Genomic DNA, 12,641 nt, shown 5'->3' on the forward strand with positions numbered 1-12,641 from the left:
CAGGAAGACCCACTATCCTCAGATTGTTCTATCCTCAGATTGTTCTGACGTGGACGATTCTCTAGGTCGTCCACTTTACCGAGCACATGCTGTTTGTAAAGAGAATCATATTGCTACTTGAGCACGGTGACGTCGTGGAAGGTATCGCCAAGCTGATTTTCTGTGACTTGGACCCTCTTAGTGAGTTGCACAATGTTATTAGCTTCCATTAGTGCCTGCATGAAAGATTCTGCCTGCTCTTGTATCAGGGGAGCCATAGTCTCTCTTATAGCTTTCACAATGTCTCCATATGCAGCTAAAGCTATAGGCACTCCATCCACAGGCTGAGGGACAGGAGAGGCATGGAGCGTTGCTGGGAGGGCTGCAGGGGATCCAGGCTGTGGGGAGACAGCAGCATGAGTGGCGGGCACAGGAGCCACCATTTTGGATAGGCAGAACAGAGACAGAACAAGGGCAAAGGGGGAGTAGCAAAAAATGAAAGTACAAGTAATGAGATGGTCATACAATAGTAAAAAATACATAATACTGATTTCAAAAGTATAAACGACCGTTGACCTCCAGCTAGCGGTCATGTGCGATCACCGGAATCAGTGGCACCACTCACGAGCGCTAAAAGCGGGGAGACAGCTTGAGGAGGAGCCCTTCCCAGCCAGTCCCATATGGATAGTTGGGCGTCCGAGAGACCCTCCTCTAATAACATACAGATTAACATGAATATGAATAAAGATATAAATCATGTGGAGGATGCAGCATAGCAACAACAGCATAGAGTGTGTAACCCCAATATAGTAAGGGTAAAATAGTCGGGGAATGAAAATATATAGAGGGGGAAACCCCCGGTTGTGTACAAATCACAGTGAGCCCCAACAGCGACGGCATACATGGAAGGCTATATCATTTGAGAAATAGGAGTGGAGAGTCATATATACGGGCTATCAACTATAGCTGCAACCTGTGGGGGTGAGGTATATAATGAAACTTGAATATTCCAGGTGAGGTGTGAAAAGTTGTAGTGGAAGGAGAATATAACCAAATTAAGCAGGTTAGGTGGCCGCTGTAGGGGGATCAGCAATATCTGAGAATTCCTCTCTGGAGAGATTCCGTAGGTACGCAGCAGCATCGGTGGGTGACAAAAAATCTTTGTGGGAAGTACCCACATACAGGCGTAAACGTGCAGGATAGAATAGACCAAACTTGCGACCCTCCAAGACAAGTTGAGTGCAAATTTGGGAAAACGCTTTGCGGGCCCAAGTCAGTTATAAAATATTATATATATATATATATATATATATAATCAGTAAGGCAACAGTAGAAACATCTCCTATATATTAGCCCAGATCTGTGACTTTGTGCCTCATTGCTAATGCTGGGCGGAGTCACAACACTGGGCGGAGTTAGTCAAATGAGTCACAGATCTGGGCAAATCTATAGGAGACTAGGAGCAGAAGCAGATGGTATGGGAATGGCACAGACAGGGGTGCATATCTCCCAGCTTTCCTCAGGCAGACAGGGGTGCATACCTCCCAGCTTTCTTCAGGCAGAAGGAAGGACACACATGCGGCAAAAAGGGGGTGTGGCTTCGCAGGAGGGCCCGCAATCGCGAGCCACGCCCCCATTTTCGTCAGTGGGGGGCATGCCCAGCGCTCTGTGAGCTGCTGGCTTGCCCCCAGGGGCGGATTATGAGTCCGGGGGGCCCAGGGCACTTGAGACAGGGGGGCCCTATCTCATTGCTGTGCCTGCTGTGGGTTTGGGGGTGTGGCCTAATCGCGTGATGCGTGACCACGCCCCATTATGCAAATTCCGGGAATTGATATTTTTTTTTATGGGATTTTGGCCCCTCAGCTAGGGGTAATTCCAGAGGGGTGGTCGCTCCCCCCTACACACCCGCAACAGGCAGAAGAAAGCAGGGAGGCTGCCGCCTCCCTGCAACACCACAGACCTGCCAACACACAGCAGCATGTGCTGACTATAGCACAATGCTGTTGCTGGCAGGACGGGGGAGCTTCAGAGCTGGGACAGAGCTACTCCAGTCAGGGGGCCCCCTAAAACTGTGGGGCCCGGCATACGTACCCCCTGGCCCCCCTCCCTTAATCCGGCTCTGCTGCCGGACCCCCCCTTAATCCGTACCCCCTGATGCCCACTCTCCCTCTGTCTCCACTAAGCAGAACAGAGAGTACAGGATCTTTCCAACTGCCCCCCCCCCCCCCCCCCCACCGCGGGACACTGCGGCCCACGGGTGGGACAGACCCAAAAAAACAGGACTGTCCTGCGAAAATCGGGACAGTTGGGAGGTATGGGGGTGTCCGAGGGGGTATGCCATACAGACAGACAGACGGGCACCGGCTCACTGTGTGCTTGACCCCCCACATCAGCATACTCAGCAGGGGCTCTCTGACACACTCCACGCTTCTTAGCTGCAGTTTTGTGGGGCACCTGCCGCTGTGCAGGTTTCGTACTGCCTCTGTTATCTCCAGCCCCGGCAACCCCACCACTAGCTGCAGCCCGCAGTGAGGTGCACCCAGCTCCTTCTCACACTTTAGCTAACGAGCAGCGCTGCAGAAGTCCGCGCCATGTGCATGCTATGACCCCCTCCTCCCTCCAGCCGCAGCGTCTCCTGGGGGCTAACCAGTCACTCCCAGTCTCCCCTTACCAAAGTGCCCGGCAGCCGCGAGGTCCACGCCGTGTGCATGCTTTGACTCCCTCCAGCCGCAGCATCTCCTGGGGTCTAACCAGTCACTCCCAGTCTCCCCTTACCACATTGCCTGGCAGCAGCATGTGGTCCGCGGTGTGTGACTGAGGAGTGGGGGGGAGGGATGCGGACAGGCAGAGGAAGCAGGACTCCAGCCTAAGAGAGTCAGCCATGCCAAGTCTCCACCAGCAGCAGCAGATCCAATCTCTCCCATGTCCTGTGTTCTGTCATGTCCCTGTCACCCCTGGCCTTGCCCTGTCACCCTTATCCTGGCCCTGTCACCCCTATCCTGGCCCTGTCACCCCTGTGCTTGCCCTGTCACCCATTTGCTTGCCCTGTCAACCCTATCCTGGCCCTGTCACCCCTGTCCTGGTCCTGCTGTCCCTACCCTGGCCCTGCCGCCCCTATCCTGTCTCTTCTGTCCTGGCCCCGTCACCCCTGTCCTGGCCCTGTCACCCCTATCCTGTCCCTGTCATTTCTGTCCTGGCCCTGTCACCCCTGTCCTGGCCCCGTCACCCCTGTCCTGGCCCTGTTACTGCATACCCTCCAACTACCTTTTTGGCAGGTACAGTACTCACACCACCTCCAGGCCCCTCCCCAATGCAACACACCTCCGCACCTTCCCCTCCACCACATGCGGCACCCCACCCCTCCCCCACACGCTGTGCCTCCAGACCCCCTCCACCACCCGCAGCTCCCACTCCCCCGCCCCTCCACCACCCACAGCACCTCCAGACCCCCTCCACCATCCACCCCCCATATATGTCTCCCCCCACACCTGCCCCCCCTCCACCCGCAGCATCTGGAGACACCCTCCTCCATCCGCGGTCCCCCCTCCTCCCCCCACCCACGGCACCCCCACACCCGACCCTCCAACACCAGCAGCGCCTCCGGATCCCCTTCCCCATCTGCCGCACCACCCAGACCTGCCCCTCCCCCACCCGCAGCGCCTCCAAACCCCCTACCCCACCCCCGGCACCCCCGCCCCTTCCCATCCCACAGCACCTCCAGAACCCTTCACCAATCCGCAACATCCCCGCACCTGCCCCTCCCCCACCCGTAGCACCCCTGCCCCTCCCCCACCTGCAGTGCTTCCGGACCACTTTCCCATCTGCAGCCCCCACTCCTCTGCCCCTCCCCCACCCGCAGTACCTCCCAACCCTTCCCCATCCAGGCCCCCCCCCCCACATCCGCCCCCCCTCCACCCGCAGCATCTACAGACACCCTCCCCCATCCGCAGTCCCCCCGCACCCGCTACATTCTGTACATCATGCCCTGCAGGTGCTGTTCACGCCGTCGCAAGGGGCTGCGCCTCCTTCACCATCGCACGCCCTTTCATTGTGCAATATATAACCATTAACAAAGGAATGCAGGTAATACTCCATATAATACAAATATTGAACCCCAGAAAGGCATGCAAGGGTAATGGGGCGGAGCCCCTTGCGACGGTGTGAAGAGCGCCCGTAGGGCGCGATGAAGCACCTAGTATATTATAAAAAGGATAAAAATGTTTTTGTTTCTGCATGTTTTACAATGAAGCTTGGGATATAGAGTATATAGGGGTACATTAAATGTCTTGGTAGAGAGGACCCTATGGCTCTTTTAAAAGACAGAAGCGCACGTCCGCTGCACTGTATGTTCTTAGCAAATGGACTCCTCCCACTAGCTAGAGCAACCCTCCTCCAGGAGGGCCGTGCTTGGGCCAGAGAATCACTGCCTGCCTCCCATGAGTCCTTGCAGCATATCAATGGGCAGCGGGAAGATGATGGTGGAATTCTTCTCCGCAGCGATGGTGTTCAGCGTCTGGAGGTAACGCAACTGCAGGGCGGCAGGAGACTCCGAGATAACGATCGCCGCTTCCTTCAGCGCACGGGACGCATTCATTTCACCCTCCGCTGCAATAACCTGGGGTGAGAAGATCATATAATGAGTGAAGGCTTGTATTATTCCTAGATACCGACATTACACCATCACCATGGTTACCATGCCCCTTATGTGCTATAGGACCAATGGCCCTTAGTAACCAATCAGTTCCACGCTATCATTTATCTAGTACAGTCTATAAAAGGATATAGAACCTGACGGGGCACCATGGCACAGTCTAGGCTATCCAGTGCCTGGCAAGTGTATGGTATTTTCAGAAACACCCGCCTGCATTTTACAATGAAGCAGATTACTAAGTGACACTTGAGGCGTTCCAGTCTCCGTTTCTTCACGGAGTGCTCTTCTGTCCCGTTGTTCCGGATGAGATCTGGGGAACGTTACATGCTATAATGATCTCCTAGTATCTAGCGTGTGCTGGCATGCCTAAGGTGTATTCCATATATAGGGTTGCAATGTCATAGTAATAATTTATTTATTCAGCGTTCTTTCTCCAGCAGGACTCAAAGTGCTTGTAACTATAATACTATATATATATATATATATATATATATATATATATATATATAATATATGACAAACAAGGGGACTCGGTAAGTAAGGTAACAAGACCTCTCACGTCTGTAATGTTCTCTCTGTCTGATTCTCCACTAGGCCAGAGCCGTTAGACCGCTGCTTCCCCTCACGGACATTAGATCGTCTCATATCAGCTGTACTGTCCTAGCGGCAACATGGTCACACATCGAGGTGCGATCAGATTTCTGCGTCTACAGGGCCCAGCGCAGCTGACATTTATCACCAACTTGTCCCCGATGGCTCCCCAACCATCTGGGAACTGCAGTAAGAATGGCATAAGCGATCCTTACTAAATTAGACCCGGAGCTTCTGTTTCTACAGAACCTTATCTTGGTGTGCATGGGAGAACTCGCCCCCCAGTCTCTCACCGCACGCTCAGCACACATCTCTCCCCAAATCGAGCAGTGAATACGGCCTTTACGTTTGAGCACCTGTGCAATAAAAAACAGTGATGTATTATCACTGCTGCAGGCTTAAGTGCAAGGTGATAACGCATCAGCCAATCAGCTCCAATATGTAAATAGACAGGAGCTGATTGGCTGGTGCATTATCACCTTGTACTTATCACTGGTTTATCACTTCTCCAGGCTTAATACATATGCCCCACAATAAGACATCTGATTGAGGATTAGGAATCCCACTAGCTGCCAACAACACAGAACAATGGCACCAGTGAGTCGGAGGAATATATTCCTTCCATGACATGGGCACCCACCCTACGTGGGTGACAAGGGTTAGGGTTTTCACGAAAAATTAATCAACCCCAAAAGGGGCAAATCTGGATTTTGACCCCCAAGAATGAAAGGCTACCATCATTTATTACACTTTGCTTCAGTTCTCTGAAGGGGCAGAATTGGAGTACAGGTCTGTGGACTCGGTGGTACAAATGGATAACGCAGTCCACTAGCCCATGGGGTTCCTCAACCCTCCTGGCCTCCCATTCCACAAGCTTCTCCTCAAAGTGGAAGTTCCAGTGACGTTGCTGTGGAACCTCAACCCGCCCAAACTCTGCCATGGCACCAGGCTGCGAGTGAAGACTCTTCACAGGAACGTCAGTGAAGCCAGTGTTCATTGGTTCTGCTCGGGGGAAGTCAGTGTTCAAACCCTGTATACCACTCCTACCTTCAGAGTACCCCTTCCAGTTCAAGAGGCTGCAGTTCCCCCTAAAGGTCTGCTATACAATGACCAGCAACAAGTCCCGGGAGCAGTCGCTGAAGGTGGGAATGGAAACGGTAAATATAGAAGGTCTATCCAGGTGAAATCGGGCACATCAGCTAGTATAATAGATACACATAAATACTCAGAGAGCGGGTGTGGGAGTAGTGCTGTTACCTTCTGTTACAACAAAGCAAGGTCTGTATCGGGGTAACGCTGCTTCTCCCTACACTGGAAGGATTGGATCAGGTGCTGAGAAGAGTTGTTATGTCTGTGCAGCACAGGCCTAACACTGTTACGGTGGAAGAGTCCTTACCTTGGCTTTGGCTTCCCGAGTGGCCTCCGCTTCAGCCGCCATCGCCCTCTGCAGCTGAACCGGCAATTTCACATCTTTAATCTCCACGCGCTCCACCTTGATACCCCAATCATCTGTGGCAACGTCCAGGGAAGACTGCACAGAAACAGACAAGAGCAATAAGACGGAGTCCCCGGTGCTTTCCCTGACCAATGTATTTTCTTTCTGCAATTACAGAACAAATACACCATGTATACACTCCTAATTATAAGTGAATTTTCCATATTATATTTGGGAATAATCCCCCATGTGAGACGGTTTGCAAATATATTTTATTCTGCCTTATGGTGAAAAATATCCTGTATAAGAGGCATCTTCTGCCCTGTATGTAGCGGTCAGAGATGTAACATCCACCCCACCTTCCCTATAAGTTACTGTCACCCCCTCACCACAGGCCCTAGTACTGTCATGTCTGACCCCTTACTGCTACCCCTTACCTCTCTTACTACTACCCCTTACCTCTCTTACTGCTACCCCTTACCTCCCTTACTACTACCCCTTACCTCTCTTACTGCTACCCCTTACCTCTCTTACTGCTACCCCTTACCTCCCTTACTACTACCCCTTACCTCTCTTACTGCTACCCCTTACCTCTCTTACTGCTACCCCTTACCTCCCTTACTACTACCCCTTACCTCTCTTACTTCTACCCCTTACCTCTCTTATTGCCACCTCTTTTACTGCTACCCCTTACCTCTCTTATTGCCATCTCTTACTGCTACCCCTTACCTCTCTTGTTGCCACCTCTTACTGCTACCTCTTACCTCTCTTATTGCCACCTCTTACTGCTACCTCTTACCTCCCTTATTGTCGCCTCCTACTGCTACCCCTTACCTCCCTTATTTTCTCCTCTCCTACTGCTACCCCTTACCTCCCTTATTGCCTCCTCTCTTACTGCTACCTCTTACCTCTCTTATTGTCTCCTCTCCTGCTACCCCTTACCTCCCTTATTGCCACCTCTCTTACTGCTACCTCTTACCTCCCTTATTGACTCCTCTCCTACTGCTACCCCTTACCTCCCTTATTGCCACCTCTCTTACTGCTACCTCTTACCTCCCTTTTTGTCGCCTTTTACTGCTACCCCTTACCTCTCTTATTGCCACCTCTCTTACTGCTACCTCTTACCTCCCTTATTGTCGCCTCTTACTGCTACCCCTTACCTCCCTTATTGCAACCTCTCTTACTGCTACCCCTTACCTCCCTTTTCTCTAGCATCCATAAGGGATATTGGGGACAACAGTATACGTACGCCGTGGGAGTTGGGGGGAGACGGTCACTGGCCTCTTGAGGTGCAGAGCCGCTTCTCCGCTGCAGGACCACTGTCCTGAGGGGCTGTTTGTTCAGCGGGTGATCGTCGGTGGTGAGTACCAACCGGGGGCCCCGCTAGGGGGGTCCCCCGGTCAAATGTGGGGCTGAAGCGCGGTGAGGTGTACGGGTCCCTCCTGGGGGGGACCCGCTACAGCCCCTGGGTGAGACTGGCTAACTACAGTGAACCAAGCATTTATGTGAGGTTGTACATTCTAAAGGGAGACATGGCCAGTATAAATATTAAGCAGTAGCTCCGGCGCCATGGCGGGGGGCAGAGCTACATTAGAGCGAGCTCAGCGGCATTTTGGCACCTTCCTCTGCATGAGCAGCAGCTGCAGCAGCCTACACAGCTCCTCCAGAACTGTCACTGTATACACTTGAACCGGGTATAGGGGGTCATTCCGAGTTGTTCGCTAGCTGCTTTCATTCGCTGTGCAGCGACCATGCAAAAAAAGGCACTTCCGCGTGTGCGGTGCAATGCGCACGCGCGTCGTACTATTACAACGAACGATGTCGTTTCACACAAGGTCTAGCGAAGCTTTTCAGTTGCACTGCTGTCCGCAGAGTGATTGACAGGAAGTGGGCGTTTCTGGGTGTCAACTGACCGTTTTCAGGGAGTGTTCGAAAAAACGCAGGCGTGCCAGGAAAAACGCAGGCGTGGCTGGGCGAACGCAGGGCATTTTCGTGACGTCAAAACAGGAACTGAACAGTCTGAAGTGATCGCAAGCGCTGAGTAGGTCTGAAGCTACTTTGAAACTGCACAAAATTATTTTGTAGCCGCTCTGCGATCCTTTCGTTCGCACTTCTGCTAAGCTAAAATACACTCCCAGAGGGCGGCGGCATAGCGTTTGCACGGCTGCTAAAAACTGCTAGCGAGCGATCAACTCGGAATGACCACCATAGGGGGGGGGGGGGGGGAGGAGCCGCTATCATTGTGCACAGTAATCCCCTAGGGGATTTTATAAATAATCTCACTGTGTTTACACACATATATCAAACACAGCCGCACCTCAGCGTTGGGTGCGCTGGAGTTCTCTCTTCTCTGTCTCCTCTCACATGCAATAGGGAAGGCTTGTCATACTTAATATCAGGCTGTATTGTGTGTGTGTGTGTGTGTGTGTGTGTGTGTGTGTGTGTGTGTGTGTGTGTGTGTGTTATACCTGTTTTTCTACTCACTATGGTAAAACAGAAGTCTTGCAGTGTGTGTAATGCCAGGTTCTCTCCTAGCACATCAAGCTCAATATCATGTGAGCAGTGTAGTCAGTCATCTCATGCTGATACTAATGTGGGGGAGAATACAGAGCCCCCCTGGTTGGGGGCTATAAAAACTATGATGTCTGATATGTCATCTCAGCTCACTGCAAATGCAAATAAGACTCAAGAACTGCAACAAGCAGTGGCTAGCCTTACTGCTAAGCGTCCCTCCCTGCCTGCTTCACAGAAACCTGCTCTACCAGCACTCCTATCAGATGATACTGATGATGATATACAGGATGCTGGGGATGATGGAGACCCCATAAGTGGGGATCCCACCCCGATTCAGGGTATTGAACCCCTCATATTGGCTATTAGGGAGGTGTTAAAGCTCCTCCTGGGGGATGCAAATACTCAGCAGTCTTTTTTTTCCTCCCTCAAGATGAACCAAAAGTCACATTCCCTGATTCCATGGAACTGGATGATTTATTTAAACTAGTCTGGAAGAATCCAGATAAAAAAATATCAGGTGACAAAAAGGTTTTTGAATACCTTCCCCTTTGCCCTTGAAGGCAGAAAGTTCTGGGAAGAATCCCCAGCAGTAGACGTCCCAGTCTCTCGCCTTTCTAAAAAGGCAGTGCTCCCTTCTCCGGGCTCCTGACGGTAAAGGACCCAGCAGATAGAAAAATAGAGACCACTCTAAAATCTATTTACATTGCTGCAGGCGTAGCACAAAGGCCGGTCATTGCAGGTTGCTGGATGACACATGCAATCCATTCCTGGGCTAGTCAAATAAAGGAAGGTCTCTCAGGTAATATGACCTTAGTCGACACTGCTGCCTTACAGACTCACATTCAGGACACGGCAAGAGTCCCCTGTGACTCCCTAAAAGAGATTGCCACTGATGATGCTAGAACCACGGCTATGCCTGCGTCTGCGCGCAGAGCCATATGGTTACGTCACTGGATTGCTGATGCTGACTCCAAACGTAATGTGGAATCTCTTCCCTTCACAGGGGAATGGCTCTTTGGAGGTGACCTGGACTCCTGGATTTCTAAGGCTATGGCCAGGAAGTCCACGTTTCTCACTTCGGGGGCCACTCCTGCTAGACGTACCTATCCGGGACCGTCTACTCAGTCCTTTCATCCTCAAGATTTCGATCCAGAGCCAGGGCTGCCTCCAAAGCAGTAAGAGGCTCCAGGGCAAAACCGAGAAAACCAGCAGTTGCTGGGTCTCAGGACCAAAACACCAGTTCTGCTTCCGCAAAAACATCAGCATGACGGTACACACCCTGGGGAGATCTCGTGGTGGGAGCTCTGTTACATCACTTCAGCCACATCTGGGACAGTTCTTGCCAAGATGCTTGGGTAAGGGACCTTATCTCACAGGGCTACAAGCTGGAGTTCGACGGTGCTCCTCCCAATGATTTTTCAAATCAGGCTTACCAGCTTTGGAAAGTATGCGTGGTACTCTACTACTGGCCATAGAGAAGTTGGTACAGTCCCAGGTCATTGCTCCAGTACCAATACTGCAACAAGGACAGGGTTACTACTCCAGTCTGTTTGTAGTACCGAAACCAGACTGGTCTGTGAGACCCATTCTAAATCTGAAGTCCTTGAATCCTTACCTGAAGGTTTTCAAATTCAAGATGGAATCTTTGAGGGCGGTGATCGCAGGCCTGGAACCATGGGAATTCCTAGTATCTCTGGATATCAAGGACGCTTACCTACATATCCCAATTTGGCCTCCTCATCATCATCACGAAGGTGATGGCAGAAATTATGTTTCAGCTCAGGGTCCAGGGGGTCAATGTGATTCCATACCTGGACGATCTCCTGATAAAAGCGAGCTCCAGGGAGCTTCTATTGCTCCATATAGATCGCACTATCCAACTTCTGTCTCACCACGGGTGGATCCTCAATCTATGGAAGTCCCACCTGGAACCGTCTCAGCAGCTCCTGTTCCTGGGCATGCTACTGGATACTGCAGCACAGAAAGTGTTCCTACCCGAGGAAAAAGCGAGAACACTCCAAGAGATGGTGCGCATGGTACTCAGACCTGCTCGAGTCTCCGTCCATCTATGCATAAAATTATTGGGAAAGATGGTGGCCTCCTACGAGGCGATACAGTACGGAAGGTTCCACGCCAGACCCTTCCAATTGGACATCCTGAACAAATGATCCGGTTCCCATCTCCAGATGCACCGGATTCAGCTGTCACCCCGGGCCAGGATTTCACTCCTGTGGTTGCCACAGTCTTCCAACCTCCTGGAAGGCAGAAACTTCGGGATTGGATCCTCCTCACGACAGATGCGAGTCTATGAGGATGGGGAGCTGTAACCCAAGGGGCTCAGTTCCAGGGCAGGTGGTCTGCCCAGGGTGCCCTTCTTCCAATCAACATTCTGGAACTTTGCGCTATCCACAACGCTCTGCTTCAGGCATCTCCTCTACTAAGGGATCGGGCGATCCAAGTGCAGTCGGACAACGCCATGTCAGTGGCATACATCAATCGACAAGGAGGGACAAAAAGCAGGGCCTGCATGCAAGAAGTGTCAAGAATACTCCTCTGGGCAGAAAAACATGCAAGAGTGCTGTCTGTAATCTTCATTCCGGGAGTGAACAACTGGGAGGCGGACTTCCTAAGTCGCCATGACCTCCACCCGGGGGAGTGGGGACTACACCCTCAGGTGCTCCAACTGATCATCGACAGGTGGGGTTGCCCACAGATCGACCTGATGGCCTTTTGTCTCAACAAGAAGTTTTGCTGTTACTGCTCAGGGACCCTCTGGCGAGTGCAGTGGATGCGCTGATCTCGCCTTGGCCTTATCAGCTGGTCTACCTGTTTCCTCCGATTCCTCTGATCCCAAGGGTGCTCAAGCGGATCAGACATCTAAGAGTGGAAGCAATCTTGATTGCCCCGGATTGGCCCGAAGAGTGTGGTACGTGGCTCTTCTGGACATGTCCGTACAGGACCCTTGGCCTTTGCCACTAAGAAGAGATCTTCTTCAACAAGGACCGTTCGTCTACCCGGACTTACAGCAGCTTCGTTTGATGGCATGGAAGTTGAGCGGAACATCCTTACTCACAAAGGGCTTTCCAAAAAGGTAATTGCCACTATGGTACAAGCCAGAAAACCTGTGACGTCAAAACACTATCATCATATCTGGCGGAGATATGTCTCTTGGTGCGAGGAACGCACATATCCCTCTGCGGAATTCCATTTGGGAAGGTTCCTGCGTTTCCTGCAGAAGAAGTTGGCTTTCTTGCCGGAAGTTCAGACCTTCTTGCAAGGGGTGCATCATATACAACCTCCTTTCATGCTGCCTACGGCACCTTGGGATCTGGATGTTATGTTACGCTTTCTACAGTCCTCCTGGTTCGAACCTCTGCCGAAGGTAGAGGATAAGTACCCCACGTGGAAAACAGTGATGTTACTGGCCCTGGCTTCTGCTAGGCGTGTCTCAGAATTGGGGGCCTTGTCGTT

The 12,641-nt window shown here is 51.8% G+C and overlaps 1 protein-coding gene across 1 annotated transcript in view; it reads right to left on the reverse strand.

The window, feature by feature from the left end:
• Positions 1 to 3,997: 3,997 nt before the first annotated feature.
• The window catches only part of LOC134948146 (stomatin-like), a 62,169-nt gene continuing 53,525 nt past the window's right edge, over positions 3,998 to 12,641 (reverse strand). Inside the window, exons 6-7 of the mRNA XM_063935958.1 lie at positions 6,618 to 6,752; positions 3,998 to 4,594 (exon numbers count right to left, since the gene is read on the reverse strand). Of these exons, the coding sequence (XP_063792028.1) occupies positions 4,400 to 4,594; positions 6,618 to 6,752 (330 nt within the window). The 3' untranslated portion in view covers positions 3,998 to 4,399. The remainder of the gene's footprint in view (positions 4,595 to 6,617; positions 6,753 to 12,641) is intronic.

This window comes from Pseudophryne corroboree, chromosome 8, assembly GCF_028390025.1.
Source record: "Pseudophryne corroboree isolate aPseCor3 chromosome 8, aPseCor3.hap2, whole genome shotgun sequence".
In the NCBI taxonomy this organism is placed as follows: domain Eukaryota; kingdom Metazoa; phylum Chordata; class Amphibia; order Anura; family Myobatrachidae; genus Pseudophryne; species Pseudophryne corroboree.